This window comes from Drosophila bipectinata, chromosome 4 (genome assembly GCF_030179905.1).
Source record: "Drosophila bipectinata strain 14024-0381.07 chromosome 4, DbipHiC1v2, whole genome shotgun sequence".
In the NCBI taxonomy this organism is placed as follows: domain Eukaryota; kingdom Metazoa; phylum Arthropoda; class Insecta; order Diptera; family Drosophilidae; genus Drosophila; species Drosophila bipectinata.
Window position 1 is genome coordinate 19,591,604 of NC_091740.1, and position 12,751 is coordinate 19,604,354.

At 40.3% G+C, this 12,751-nt stretch overlaps 2 protein-coding genes across 2 annotated transcripts; both read left to right on the forward strand.

Moving 5' to 3' along the window:
• Positions 1 to 7,007: 7,007 nt before the first annotated feature.
• Positions 7,008 to 10,385, forward strand: LOC122322104 (uncharacterized). The gene is made up of 4 exons (XM_070282544.1): positions 7,008 to 8,016; positions 8,101 to 8,495; positions 8,584 to 10,305; positions 10,359 to 10,385. Exons 1-4 carry the CDS (start codon positions 7,008 to 7,010, stop codon positions 10,383 to 10,385), a joined length of 3,153 nt encoding a protein of 1,050 aa, XP_070138645.1.
• LOC138926851 (uncharacterized) lies at positions 10,375 to 11,767 on the forward strand. Its single transcript, XM_070282423.1, has 3 exons — positions 10,375 to 11,238; positions 11,314 to 11,376; positions 11,436 to 11,767. The coding sequence occupies exons 1-3, from the start codon at positions 10,408 to 10,410 to the stop codon at positions 11,436 to 11,438; spliced, it is 897 nt and encodes a 298-aa protein (XP_070138524.1). The 5' UTR covers positions 10,375 to 10,407; the 3' UTR covers positions 11,439 to 11,767.
• Positions 11,768 to 12,751: the final 984 nt, after the last annotated feature.

The window sequence follows — 12,751 nt, forward strand, 5'->3', positions numbered from 1 at the left end:
TTTCCGAATTTGGAAGTGACTTTTTTTGGTACTAACAAATGTTGGCTATTATAAGGTGATAAAGAGCGTTCCACTATTTTATCTCTAATGAGTTTTTGGACTTGTTTTTGAATTTCGTTTTGTTGACTATGAAGATTTCTATAATTTTTTATATAAACGGGTTCATCATCAGTTAATCTCAGTTTTTGTTTGTAGAAATTATTGGTAGTGATCGATTCGGTTTCTAGTCCGAATACATCACTATACTGGGTGCATAATGTTGTAAGTTGTTCATTGAATAAAAGTGGGAAGTTTTTCGAAAGTTCGGATAATACCATTTTTTGTCAGGTTTCTAAGTCTGTTTGTACTACTTCGTAGTTTGAAAGTGGTTCATGATGAATTTTTTTAATATAAACTACTTGATCTGTATTTGTGGTATTTAGTAGTCTTATATGTATATGCTGGGCTGTTGCTATGGTATTTGCTATATAGATACCATGCTTAATTTCTTGGTTCGGAATAAATACACTGTTTTCTTTTGAATTTGTTTCAATTTTTCGGACGATTTCAGATCTTTTGAAAAATATCGGAATTTTTCTTCAATATGGATATTTCCGCACCTGTATCTAGTGGAAAAACAAATTTTTTTCCTGTTGCTACGTTTATGAAACTGACAAATGTATTTTGACTGAGATTTATAGTGTGAACTTTGGTGTTTTTTACTGTTGTGTACCTAAAGGCGTCTGGGAATTTTCCGAATTCGTATGGACTACCCTGACGTTGTTGTTTTGGTTGTGGCTATTATTGCCATTACCATTGTGTTTCGGCTGTTTCCGCCGCGGTTGTTTCCACCACGGTTGCTGTTTCTATAATAATTGTTGTTATGGTTATTATTATTTCTATAGTAACCATTTGGCTATATCCGTTATTTTGGTAATATTTATTGTTATAATTACCTCGATTACTATTTTCTCGATGGGTGTACAATATGGAATTGGCATTGCCTGTAATTTCAGTACTGCATTGTATGTACTTGGTGACAGCTTCAGTCATGGTGGTAATATTGCCTGCTTTCAATATTGTTTTGAGGCGGCCATGCTCGAAATTTTTAACCATTGTGAAGATGGCTTCCTTGGAGCTGAATTCGGCCCGCGTGTTTGGCCGATGGACCTTCATCAATATACGAAGCTTCTAGGAGCTTTCGTAGATTGTCTATTTCAGTTGTAAATTTTTCTGCTGTTTGGCCTTTTTGGCTTGTTTTTGCCATTTTGGCTTTAACTACGTAGGACGTTTCTCCGACTTCAGTATCTTGCAGCTCTCTGATTATGGCTTCTATAGTGGTTCGTTTTGGACTCTGTATAAAGTTGATTCAATTATTTTGGATTTAATTACTTCTACAGCAAAAACTTCGAATGTACCTTTCGTTAGGTTAACTAACTTCAAAGCTGTTATGAATCTTTGAAGGTGTAACCTTTGCCCGTTAAGTTCTGGGATGGCATTCGATATTTCTCTAATGTTTGCCCTATGGGCAATTGTCTCATCAGCAATTGTGGTTAGTTTTACTTCTACAATGTTGTTGTCTAAATCGGAGTCCGTCAAGTCCTGGTCTGACAATTCAGATTGAATAAGCACTGCCGGAATTGTGATGTTGTTTGTATCTTTTCCTCAATTTCGAGTTTTGTACAGATAGGGTCATCAGTCTCAGCTTGTATAGGTGCTGATAAATCTGATAATTCTGACTCTTCTTCAGTTTCTATTGTTACGGGGTGTTTAGGAGAGTTAGTATTGACATTTTTAGATCGTACCTTTGCTTTATAACTATTAGATTGTCTCTTAATTTATTTAGATAAATTGACACCTGAGACCAATGGGCTTTGTATAGCCTGTCCCTCTGGTCATGTATTACTGTACGCGCTGTATTGAAGCGGTTTATTAATATTTCGGCATGCTTGTTCACAGTGTTTTGCTGTACTGGCCGAGGTCTTGATAATGACTATAATAATTTTGATAATTGTCAAAATCAATTTTTATATTATGCAGTGTTTTATATATTTCGTTCCATTTCATTATCTAATGGAATATTTTCTAGATTCTTGAAACCATCAATGAAAGATGTCTTCCAAGTATCTCAAATTGTAAAATCAGTAGAGTAGGTTCACTCCTTTTTATACTTATTTTGAACTTATTTTGAGAAAAAGTTAATTTTTCAACAGGATAACGCCGCCATCCACGTATCCAAAGTGTCAAAGCAGTTTTTTGAGGATTAAAAAATTGAACTTTTGGGGTGGCCAGCTTGTAGTCCCGACCTAAACCCGATTTATGATGTGTGGGGTATACTCTCAAATATAGTATACAGCAATGGACGACAGTTTGAAAATTTGGCACAGCTCAAGAAGGGTTTTGTTGAAGAATAGGCCAAAATTGAAGAAAAACATTGCAGGATTTGGCTAATTTAATGTCCAAACGCTTGGCTGAAGTAATTTCAAAGCACGGAAGCAATACCCACTATTAGGTAAGAAAATACCTTTTTTTTCTACAATTATAAATTTTTTAAAAATTATTTTCTTTACAGTGTCCCAATAATTATTTCTAAGGGAGCTAACATAACAATATCAATTTTCGTGGAAAGTAGGGATGTCGGAAATATATCAAAACATCAATATATCGATATATTTTCTCTTAAAAAAATATTATTATCGGAATATTTTTTGGGCAAAAATAGTCGATAATAATATTTTTGAGTTGGTATTTCCGATATTTTATGTTTGGTCACTCTTAAGCCAGAAATTGGCATTAAGTTATCTTATCACGCCTGGAAGTACGGTTCCATCTGAACGGTTGGCTTTTGCCATTAAATGTATTGTTTGTGACTCCCGTAGTCGAATAACAGACCAGCATATAACCGAAAGAGTTTTTTTTAAATCATTGAAGAAAGATTTGTTTTGTAATTAAGAGTAATTAGGAGCATTAAATAAGATAATAAGGTAATTAGTACATATTTAGTACATATTCCATAAATTAATAAAGTTTTAAAAAACTTTTTTTTTTATATTAAGTTTTTTTATAATTAAATTTGAATACAATGTCCTTAATAATTTTGTTATTTTTTATTTCAAATAACGTAAATAAAAGTTGCTTGAGAGTGGGTATAAATATTTGTTGTTTTTTAAATTCACTTTTTAAATAAAAAATAGCTCCTTTTTGCAGTTCATGGCGGATGAAAACACATATTAAAACCTTTTTTTAAATTTACAAATAACCTTTTTTCAATTTTAGCTGACCATAAAAAATATCAAAAATACTCGATATATCGATTTTTTTATGTGATATTTCTTAATATTATCGATTGATATTTTTTTCACAGCAAATATCATCAATACAATATTTTTTTAAAAACCAACAACCCTAGTGGAAAGGATCAGTAAAATAAGAAAGTTTTATCTTTATACCCTTGCAGAGGGTATTATAATTTTGTCCAAAAGTGTGCAACGCAGTGAAGGAGACATCTCCGACCCTATAAAGTATATATATTCTTGATCAGGATCACCTCCTGAGTTGATATGAGCATGTCCGTCTGTCCGTCTGTCCGTCGGTCCGTCTGTCCGTCTGTCCGTCTGTCTGTCTGTCCGTCTGTCTGTTTCTACGCAAACTAGTCTCTCAGTTTTAAAGCTATCGACTTGAAACTTTGCACACACCCTTCTTTCCTTTGCACGCAGTATATAAGTCGGAACGGCCCGGATCGGCCGACTATATCCTATAGCTGCCATATAACTGATTGATCGGAAATAGTATAACTTCGGTGTTTTTAGAGTTAGAGAGATCAAATTTGACACGAGAGCTATTTTTGGCAAAACATTACGACATGCTAAATTTCATAAGGATCGGCCGACTATATCTTATAGCTGCCATATAACTGAACGATCGGAAATGACCCAACTTTCGTGTTTTTGAAGATAAAAAGCTGAAACTTAATACAGATTCTATTTTTGGCCAGTTGATCCAACCTACCAAATTTCATTAGGATCGGCCGACTATATCATATAGCTGCCATATAACTGAACGATCGGAAATGGTACTTGGTAGATATATCAACTTTCGTATTTTTGAAGATAGAAGTTTGGGACTTTTTTTAGATTTTTTATTTTAGTTAATTAGTTTTATTATGATGTAATCATAAGGATCAGCCAAATATCCGCTGCTTGCGATATATATCCGGTTTTAACTGCAAGGGTATGTAAACATCGGCTCCGCCCGAAGTTAGCTTTCCTTTCTTGTTTTTTAATGCATTTTTTCTCTATATTTACAAATAAAATAAACACAAAAAAAAATTAAAAATCATTTACGATTTTATTTAAAAAAAAATAAAGTGTCCCAATATTTATTTCGACCAGGTATTACGGATAATATATTATGGGTAACTTAGGATATTATGTCCGGAGCTTGGTCCCTTATCAAGAGTGGTTCTAATGCACTCGTATATATGAATTCACATTTTTTATATTTTTTTATTCATAGAATTCATATTTTTTGATTTTGTTTTATTTAATTTTATTTATTTTCGTATATAAATCACTATATGGATATTCATATTATCTTAAGAGGCTTTTTTGTTTTTCTTATAAGAATATATTTTTATAATTATTGTGGGCGCTTTTTTTTACATTTCATATTTTTCCCATATCATTAGCCTGGCTTCTGTTTATGGTTCTTTTTGATATATATTTGTTATGCCTTGTACAAGATATATGCGCTCATAATAAAGACAATGATTGATAATAAGATGTCCGTTAATTCTGTATTTATTGGGTTAGATTCGACTTTATTTATAACATTTGCAGTGGAGTCCACTTGTTTTACATCTACTTAACCCATTTTGGGTGTTTTTTCATAAGCTAATATGTAGTTTTTTACCCTAATCGTGTAATTTAATTTGTTATTTATTTGCCATTTAGTTTGCCTCATTTAGTTCAAAATGGCTTTGGAAGTTCAGTTGAAAGTTGTCTTATTTGGCCATTTTTATACCATTGCAGAGGGTATTATAATTTTGGTCAAAAGTGTGCAACGCAGTGAAGGAGACATCTCCGACCCTATAAAGTATATATGTATATTAGGGCGGGTCTATTTGTTCCTGTCCAAAAAATCCTGAAAATCGTCCCCCATAATCGGAATCTACGAAGAATTCTAAGAAAATTTCACCATGAAACCATGTGTCTAAAATGAATTCCTAGCTCGCGCCGTGAAGCTTAAAGATTTCACTATGAGGTACATAAGGTATTTCGAGGTATTTAAGACATTTTAATGTATTTAAAAAAAACATACGCATTTTTCAATTATGTTGGAGTCAATTCTGATTCATCTTTTTACAACAAATTTTATAATTTTTTTTTTTAATTTTTTTAACTTATAATTTATTTTTAATTTCGAAAAAAAGAGTCAAACTAGCCATGTACTTAGCCTTATATAAGAAAGTAAGAGCAATGCGTCTGTAACTTTTTAACGAAGTACGGTATCGATCTGAAAAATGAAATATATATTCAAAGGCATTTTAAGCAACTAAATAAAAGTAGGCGTGGCATGATAAAAGGCGGAATCATGATACATTTATATAAGGTAGTCTCGTCAGAAAAATCAGTCCCTCAATAATCATAACAATGAGTGCGAGTGAAAGGGTATATCACCCTCTTTAATCATGTAGTGTGAGCCAGACGACTATAAATGTGTGTGTACGGTCATTTTCGTTGTCGTAATGTTCATTACGTTGTTAGTGCATACCACAACCCTACAATCGATACCTGATTGGTGGCTATCGATCTCGAGACCCCGGTCCCCTTGGAAAGCGGGACATCTCTAGGCTTCTTCCTTACGACGTCTAAGCTTACGACTGAACACACACATTTTTTGTTACATTTACCCATTACACATTTTGTTATATCTAAAATCAATTCAAATTAAATTCAGTGACATATCCAACCCCTGTGTTTTTATAAAACGGCAACAGCAAAGTCCCCATAGCAGACTTCTGCTAATCATTGACTCCCGTCTATCGGCGCAGTCACAACATTTTTGGTGGCCCATGAGGGGAACCTGTTGTTAAATGTGCCAATGAATGGAATTTGAATTGATTTGGAACTAACAATTGGGCTCAAATTAATCTGAAACAAACGGCTATTAACCTATGCCACGTGGAACCACGCTGTGAGACGAATAACGGACAAAGGAAGGAGAGATTGCTGCGAGACGAATAACGGACCAAAGGAACGACGAATTGAAACTGGAAAACTGCTACACAGACTGACTGGAAGCCGGTAAGTGTTTGTATGTGAGGGCTGTGATTTCAAGCGTGCTGTTGTAAATTCAATAAAACTATGGGTATCGACGATGAAAAGACAGGCACACAAGCCAACCCTTCCCCATCCGACCAGTTTGCTGGTTTGCACGCGAGACAGAAGGATTTATGGAACAGGTTGACACAACTCGAGCGTAACTTCAAGAAGGATAGTCAATCCCGAAAATCCAAACATTATTTTTTTCAGCGACTTAGCACGTTAAAGGATTTATCCACCCTGTTTGATGCGAATCACCAACAATTGGTCGATCAGCTGTGTCCCAGTCAACATGTATATTTCTCAGACAACCTATACGAGCGGTTTGTTGAAGAGCACCAGCACATCTTCTGCAACATCTCGGAAGAATACGACAACAAGTTCTCAGTGATAGCCCAAGGTTCCCCACCAATCGAGTCCGTCACTCCAATTTTATCATCCAACATTCCGCTTCCGAAGCTTCCAGTTCCACGCTTTTCGGGAAGCTTTACGGATTGGCCCTCGTTTTACGATGGTTTCCTACAACTCATCCATGACAACAACACTCTCTCTAACATCCAGAAGTTTCACTTTCTCAAGCAGGCCTTGCCCGAAGGACGGGACCAGGATGTCAGTCACATGGCATTAACGGATTCTGGGTAGACGGTAGCCTGGGATCTCCTCGTCAAGCGCTACAACAATCCACGTCTCCACTTTATGCACACCATGGCGGCACTGTATGGGCTTGAGTCGGTTCCCAAGGAAGCTTCAGAAGGTATCAGGCGCGTGCTAACCCTGGCTAATGTTTGCATTAGTGATCTTCGACGTTTAAAAATAAACATTGATTCCTGCGATCACTGGCTAGTGCATCATCTGTTAACCAAACTACCAAGCAGCACTACGCAAGCGTGGGAGCACTCATTGGGGAGCTCCACCGAGATTCCAACCTTTTCGATGTTGGAGACTTTCCTGCTGGAGCGCTTAGTTAGCATCGACCTAATCGAAAATCGAAACCAACCACTTGGAACTCGTTCAGCACCAGGACCATCTTCCCATCCACGTGCGCCTAACCGATCCAACTTCAATTCCACTAACCGCCACAGTTTTCATGTGACTACGGAAATGGGAGCACCCCAGTGCACTCTCTGCCAAAGAAACCATGTTCTCCGGAGATGCCCCAGTTTTCTCGCGAAGGATTGCTTTGCTCGTAAGACGATCGTCGATCGCATAAAGGCATGCCTCAATTGTCTCAGCACAGGCCACGCGCTAAGTCACTGCAGCAGCACTCGCAATTGCTTACAGTGCGGCCAACGCCACCATACGCTACTGCATTTTCCGAACGTAGCAACCCAGCCTACCAACTCTGCCCTATCGCGACAGCCAACGAACGGTGTCCATAGCGCGCAGGGCACCCAACAGAGCTTAGCATCCCGCTCATCTGTTTTGTCTCAACAGCACAGCCTAGCCCCCGGCTTAACTGCTTCGAACGAGACGCAACTCCTCAGCGCAGTTGCCACCTATCAAAATCCATCCACCACGATTCTCGCCACGGCCCTAATCCGAATTGTCAACGACCAAACGGGACAATCTGTTTTAGCCAGAGCGTTGATTGACCATGGCTCGGAAGGAACACTTATCACCGAAAGCTTAGTACAGACGCTGGGTCTCTCACGCACCCCTATATCTGCGGAAATAACAGGGATTGGCGACTCCTCTCACAATCGTTGTCGACATAGTACCAATTTTGTCCTAAGCTCGATTTCAGGTTCCCAGTTCACATCGTTTGTATCCACTGCATTTATTCTCCGTACACTTACAGGGCACCTTCCAAAATCGGATGTCGACCCTCGCTCATTCCAACACCTTAAAGGATTGCAACTCGCCGATCCCAATTTTGCCCGCTCCGGTCGTATTGACGTGCTTGTGGGCGTTGATCTTATTCCACAATTGATGCTCCCAGAAATTCGACGAGGAACTCATGAGGAACCAATCGCACAAAACACTCTTCTTGGTTGGATTGTTTTTGGACCTGTGAGGAAATCCATGACACACTCCATCACTGTCCGTTGTAACACCACGACGCTTGATCATCTGGTGCAAAGGTTCTTCGAACTAGATAGCGTGCCGTCTGAACGCCAACTCACCACAGAGGAACGATGGTGTGAAGAACACTTTCGTCAAACCCATGTTCGACAGCCCAACGGGAAATACATGGTTCGCTTACCACTGAAAACCTTGTTCGACCCGTCACAAGTTCTAGGCCGATCAAAACATATAGCCTTAAATCGGTTCTACACACTAGAGCGAAAATTGCAGCAGCGCGATAAGCTTCATCAACAATATCTCCAAGCAATCGAGGAATTTTGACTTACAGCAAATACAAGAAGTCACTACAAGCGAAGACAGTCACTCTCATATCAACACAAATGGGAAGCTCGGCGTCTTCTGCAGCACGATTCCACACCATGCAGTCCTGAAGGAGGACAGCCTGACGACTAAACTCAGGGTAGTCTACGACGCCTCTTGTAAGAGCTCCAACGGGAAATCACTGAATGACATTTTATGTACTGGCCCAGCTCTACAGAACGATTTGGGAGGAGTGATACTAAATTGGCGTTGTTATCGCTATGTTTTCGTGGCGGACATCCAAAGGATGTACCGATGTATCGAAATGCATCCAGAGGACTCTCAATTCCAGCGCATTTGGTGGCGTGACAAAACCGGAAAGTTAAAAGAGTTCCGTCTCACCACAGTTACCTTCGGAACAGCATCAGCGCCATACACAGCGATTCGGGTGATCCACCAAATAGCTCAGGACGAACGAGAAAATTATCCGCTAACAGAAAAGGTACTGAAAAGGGAGATTTATGTTGATGACGTACAAAGCGGCCATGAGACCACGGACGGTGCCATTCGAGTGCGAAACGAGGTCATAGCAGCCCTCCGCTCGGCTGGTATGCATCTTCGAAAATGGGCAGCGAACCACCCGGCGTTGCTTAGTGATATTCCTAAAGTAGACCTCTGCAACCACTCAATCTTCGAAATGGACAATAAAGACAGCATTAAAACGCTTGGACTGTACTGGCAGCCAAACCCGGACGTCTACGGATTCAAAATCCATTTCTCGATCAATCCCACACTTTCGAAGAGGGCTCTTTTATCAACAGTGGCGCGGCTCTTCGATCCATTAGGATTTTTAGCACCCTTGATAGTCATGTCAAAAATTCTCCTCAAGGACGTATGGAGCTTCCGTATGCAGCAAACTGATGGCACTTACCGTGCACTCGATTGGGACGACATGCTACCAGAGTGTTTGGCAGCGCGTTGGCAGCGATATCTCGAACATCTTCCAGAAGTTCAACACATTCGCATACCACGCTGGTTCGGTTGCGATTTCAGCAATGTGATATCTCTTCAATTGCACATGTTCTCCGATGGGTCGTCCCTCGCGTATGCAGCGTGTGCCTACCTTCGAGTACTCGACACTGCTGGAATGATACATACACACTTAGTCGCAGCTCGCACTAGGGTTACACCAACAAAGCCTCTCACCATACCGCGAGTGGAGCTTTCCGGAGCAGTTCTAGCTACCAAACTCGCCACATGGATCCAGCAGCAACTTCACGTGCCTCAGATGCGGGTCACAGTGTACTACTGGTCAGACGCCATGATCGTGCTTCACTGGATATATGGAGATCCATGCAGGTGGAAGACTTTTGTAGCCAATCGAATTGGCAGCATCCAAGAGGTCAGCTCTGCTTCCCAGTGGGGTCATGTGTCTACGCAGGACAACCCTGCGGATTGTGCAACGCGCGGTTTAACCCCACTACAGCTCGCGCAGGATAAGCTCTGGTGGAGCGGCCCAGACTGGTTGCAGGAACCCGAAGACCATTGGCCCAAGGTAACTCTTACTTCTCCAGATCCGAGCACAATCTGCGAGGAACAGGCAGCAAAGGTTATCCACGCTCACACCTGTGCATCCACTGATTCCTTTGTTGAGTCATTTTCGTCATACAGTCGGCTTGTATTTTCCACAGCATTCATTAATCGCTTTATCCATAATACTCGCTACAAAAGGGAGGCTCGGCTTTCCGGACCAATTAGCGTAAAGGAGTTTTCCAAGGCAATGTATACTCTGGTTCGCGTTGTCCAACAGGAAGCATTCTCTCACGAACTGTCCAAGTTGCGAGCAAACAAATCGCTCTCAAAATCTAACAAGCTTAGCCAACTGTCGCCATTCATAGATGCCCAAGGGATCCTCAGAGTGCGGGGCAGACTTCGAAACGCTTTGCAGCTCACCACTCAACAACGCACGCCCATCATCCTACCGAAGTCACATCATTTTACGGACCTCGTCATAAAAAACGCCCATCTGAACACCATGCATGGGGGTGTGCAACTGACCCGTGCGATCATCCATCAGCAGTTTTGGATCATTAATGGCAAACAAACGGTAAAAGGAGTTCTCCGACAGTGTGTGGCTTGCTTTCAGCATCGCCCTAAACCCTCTCGACAATTAATGGGTGATCTTCCATACCATCGTGTTAATCCGCCGAAAAGAGCGTTCGAAGCTACAGGTGTGGATTACACAGGATCCATCGATGTCAAGGCCTCGAGGTTCAGAGGACACACTACATACAAGGCCTATATTGCAGTATTCATTTGCCTCGCCAGTAAAGCTATCCATTTGGAGCTGGTGACAGGACTCACAGCACAACATTTTCTCTGGGCTCTCCAACGGTTCATTGGACGCCGCGGTTTTGTGCGGCACATGTACAGTGACTGCGGCACAAATTTTATAGCAGCAGATAAATCCCTACAGTTGTGGTCTAACGAGTTCCGGCAGGAAATCAACCAGACAGTCGTCCCAGAACTCACAAAGCGCTATATTCAGTGGCACTTTAACCCCCCACACAGCCCAAACTTCGGAGGACTTTGGGAGGCTAACGTCAAAGCCGTAAAGTATCATCTTCATCGTTCCTTCAAAGGATACCCAATGACTTATGAACAATTATCAACCGTTCTTATCCAGATAGAGGCCTGTCTTAACTCTCGGCCATTATGCCCGTTAACCGCGGATATTAACGATCTGCAAGTATTGACTCCAGCTCATTTTCTCATCGGAGACTCCATGCAATCGCTTCCTACCCCCAGTGACAAGGACAAGTCGCTCAACACACAGTTCATGGAGGGACAACGTATCCTACGCCAGTTCTGGAAAAGGTGGAGCTCATATTGGTTGTCTCACCTTCAGGCACGCCCTAAGTGGAGACAAGAGGAAGAAAACCTGCAGGTCAATGACCTAGTTATTATCAAGGACGACAGGACAGGTCCAACCGATTGGAAATTAGGTTGTGTCACAGAATTACACCCTGGAGCCGATGGGATGGTACGAGTTGCAACAATCTATACAGGTTCGGGTACATATAAGCGATCAGTATCCAAGATCTGCAGATTACCCATCCCGAATTACATGGAAGCTAAAGTCGAGGAAGCTAATCTTGAACAATAGTGATACACGCATTTGATCTCACATCCATACCACAGCAAACATTTCACCTGTTTCTTTCAGTTACCATTAGAAGGATGTCTTAATGCTGGACCCAGCATTGCGGGGCGGCATGTACGGTCATTTTCGTTGTCGTAATGTTCATTACGTTGTTAGTGCATACCACAACCCTACAATCGATACCTGATTGGTGGCTATCGATCTCGAGACCCCGGTCCCCTTGGAAAGCGGGACATCTCTAGGCTTCTTCCTTACGACGTCTAAGCTTACGACTGAACACACACATTTTTTGTTACATTTACCCATTACACATTTTGTTATATCTAAAATCAATTCAAATTAAATTCAGTGACATATCCAACCCCTGTGTTTTTATAAAACGGCAACAGCAAAGTCCCCATAGCAGACTTCTGCTAATCATTGACTCCCGTCTATCGGCGCAGTCACAACAGTGTGCATTAACCCTTACACGATACAAGGGGATTAAAGTTTCCAGTTATAAAGTTTTAATAATTTTGAATTACATATTAGGCGCTGTTTTTGTTTTTGTATAAATAATCTTTTTTTTAAATTCTTAACTTTAAAGTTTATTCTAATCTTAAAATAAAATTCTTTTATATTAAAATTAATATTAACATTTTTTGCGGCTAATAATAAAGTCTCCTTGACATTTTTAGATAACGTAAATTGTTTCTTAATGTGACTTACAAATATATATTCAAGATCTTTTAGTTTTTTAGTAAATTCGACAGATGGTTTGATGAGCCCTCCCCGAGAAACTTCATCCAGATAAGTGAATGTTCCATTTTCTGCCAGCTCATTGAAAATCTTCAATTTTTTAATTATATAGCCCGCTATATACTCCATCGCATCCTCTGTGAGCTCGTCAGCAAAATCAGTCCCTCTATAATCATAACAATGAGTGCGAGTGAAAGGGTATATCACCCTCTTTAATCATGTA

Bases quoted from the DNA above. Each gene is read 5' to 3' on its own strand.
- LOC122322104 (XM_070282544.1), top strand. From the start codon at position 7,008: ATGGCGGCACTGTATGGGCTTGAGTCGGTTCCCAAGGAAGCTTCAGAA. The intron at 8,496-8,583 runs GTTCGCTTACCA...TCTACACACTAG, and splicing joins AGCCCAACGGGAAATACATG to AGCGAAAATTGCAGCAGCGC. The intron at 10,306-10,358 runs GTATTTTCCACA...TCGCTACAAAAG, and splicing joins TTTCGTCATACAGTCGGCTT to GGAGGCTCGGCTTTCCGGAC.
- LOC138926851 (XM_070282423.1), top strand. From the start codon at position 10,408: ATGTATACTCTGGTTCGCGTTGTCCAACAGGAAGCATTCTCTCACGAA. The intron at 11,239-11,313 runs GTAAAGTATCAT...GTTCTTATCCAG, and splicing joins GGGAGGCTAACGTCAAAGCC to ATAGAGGCCTGTCTTAACTC.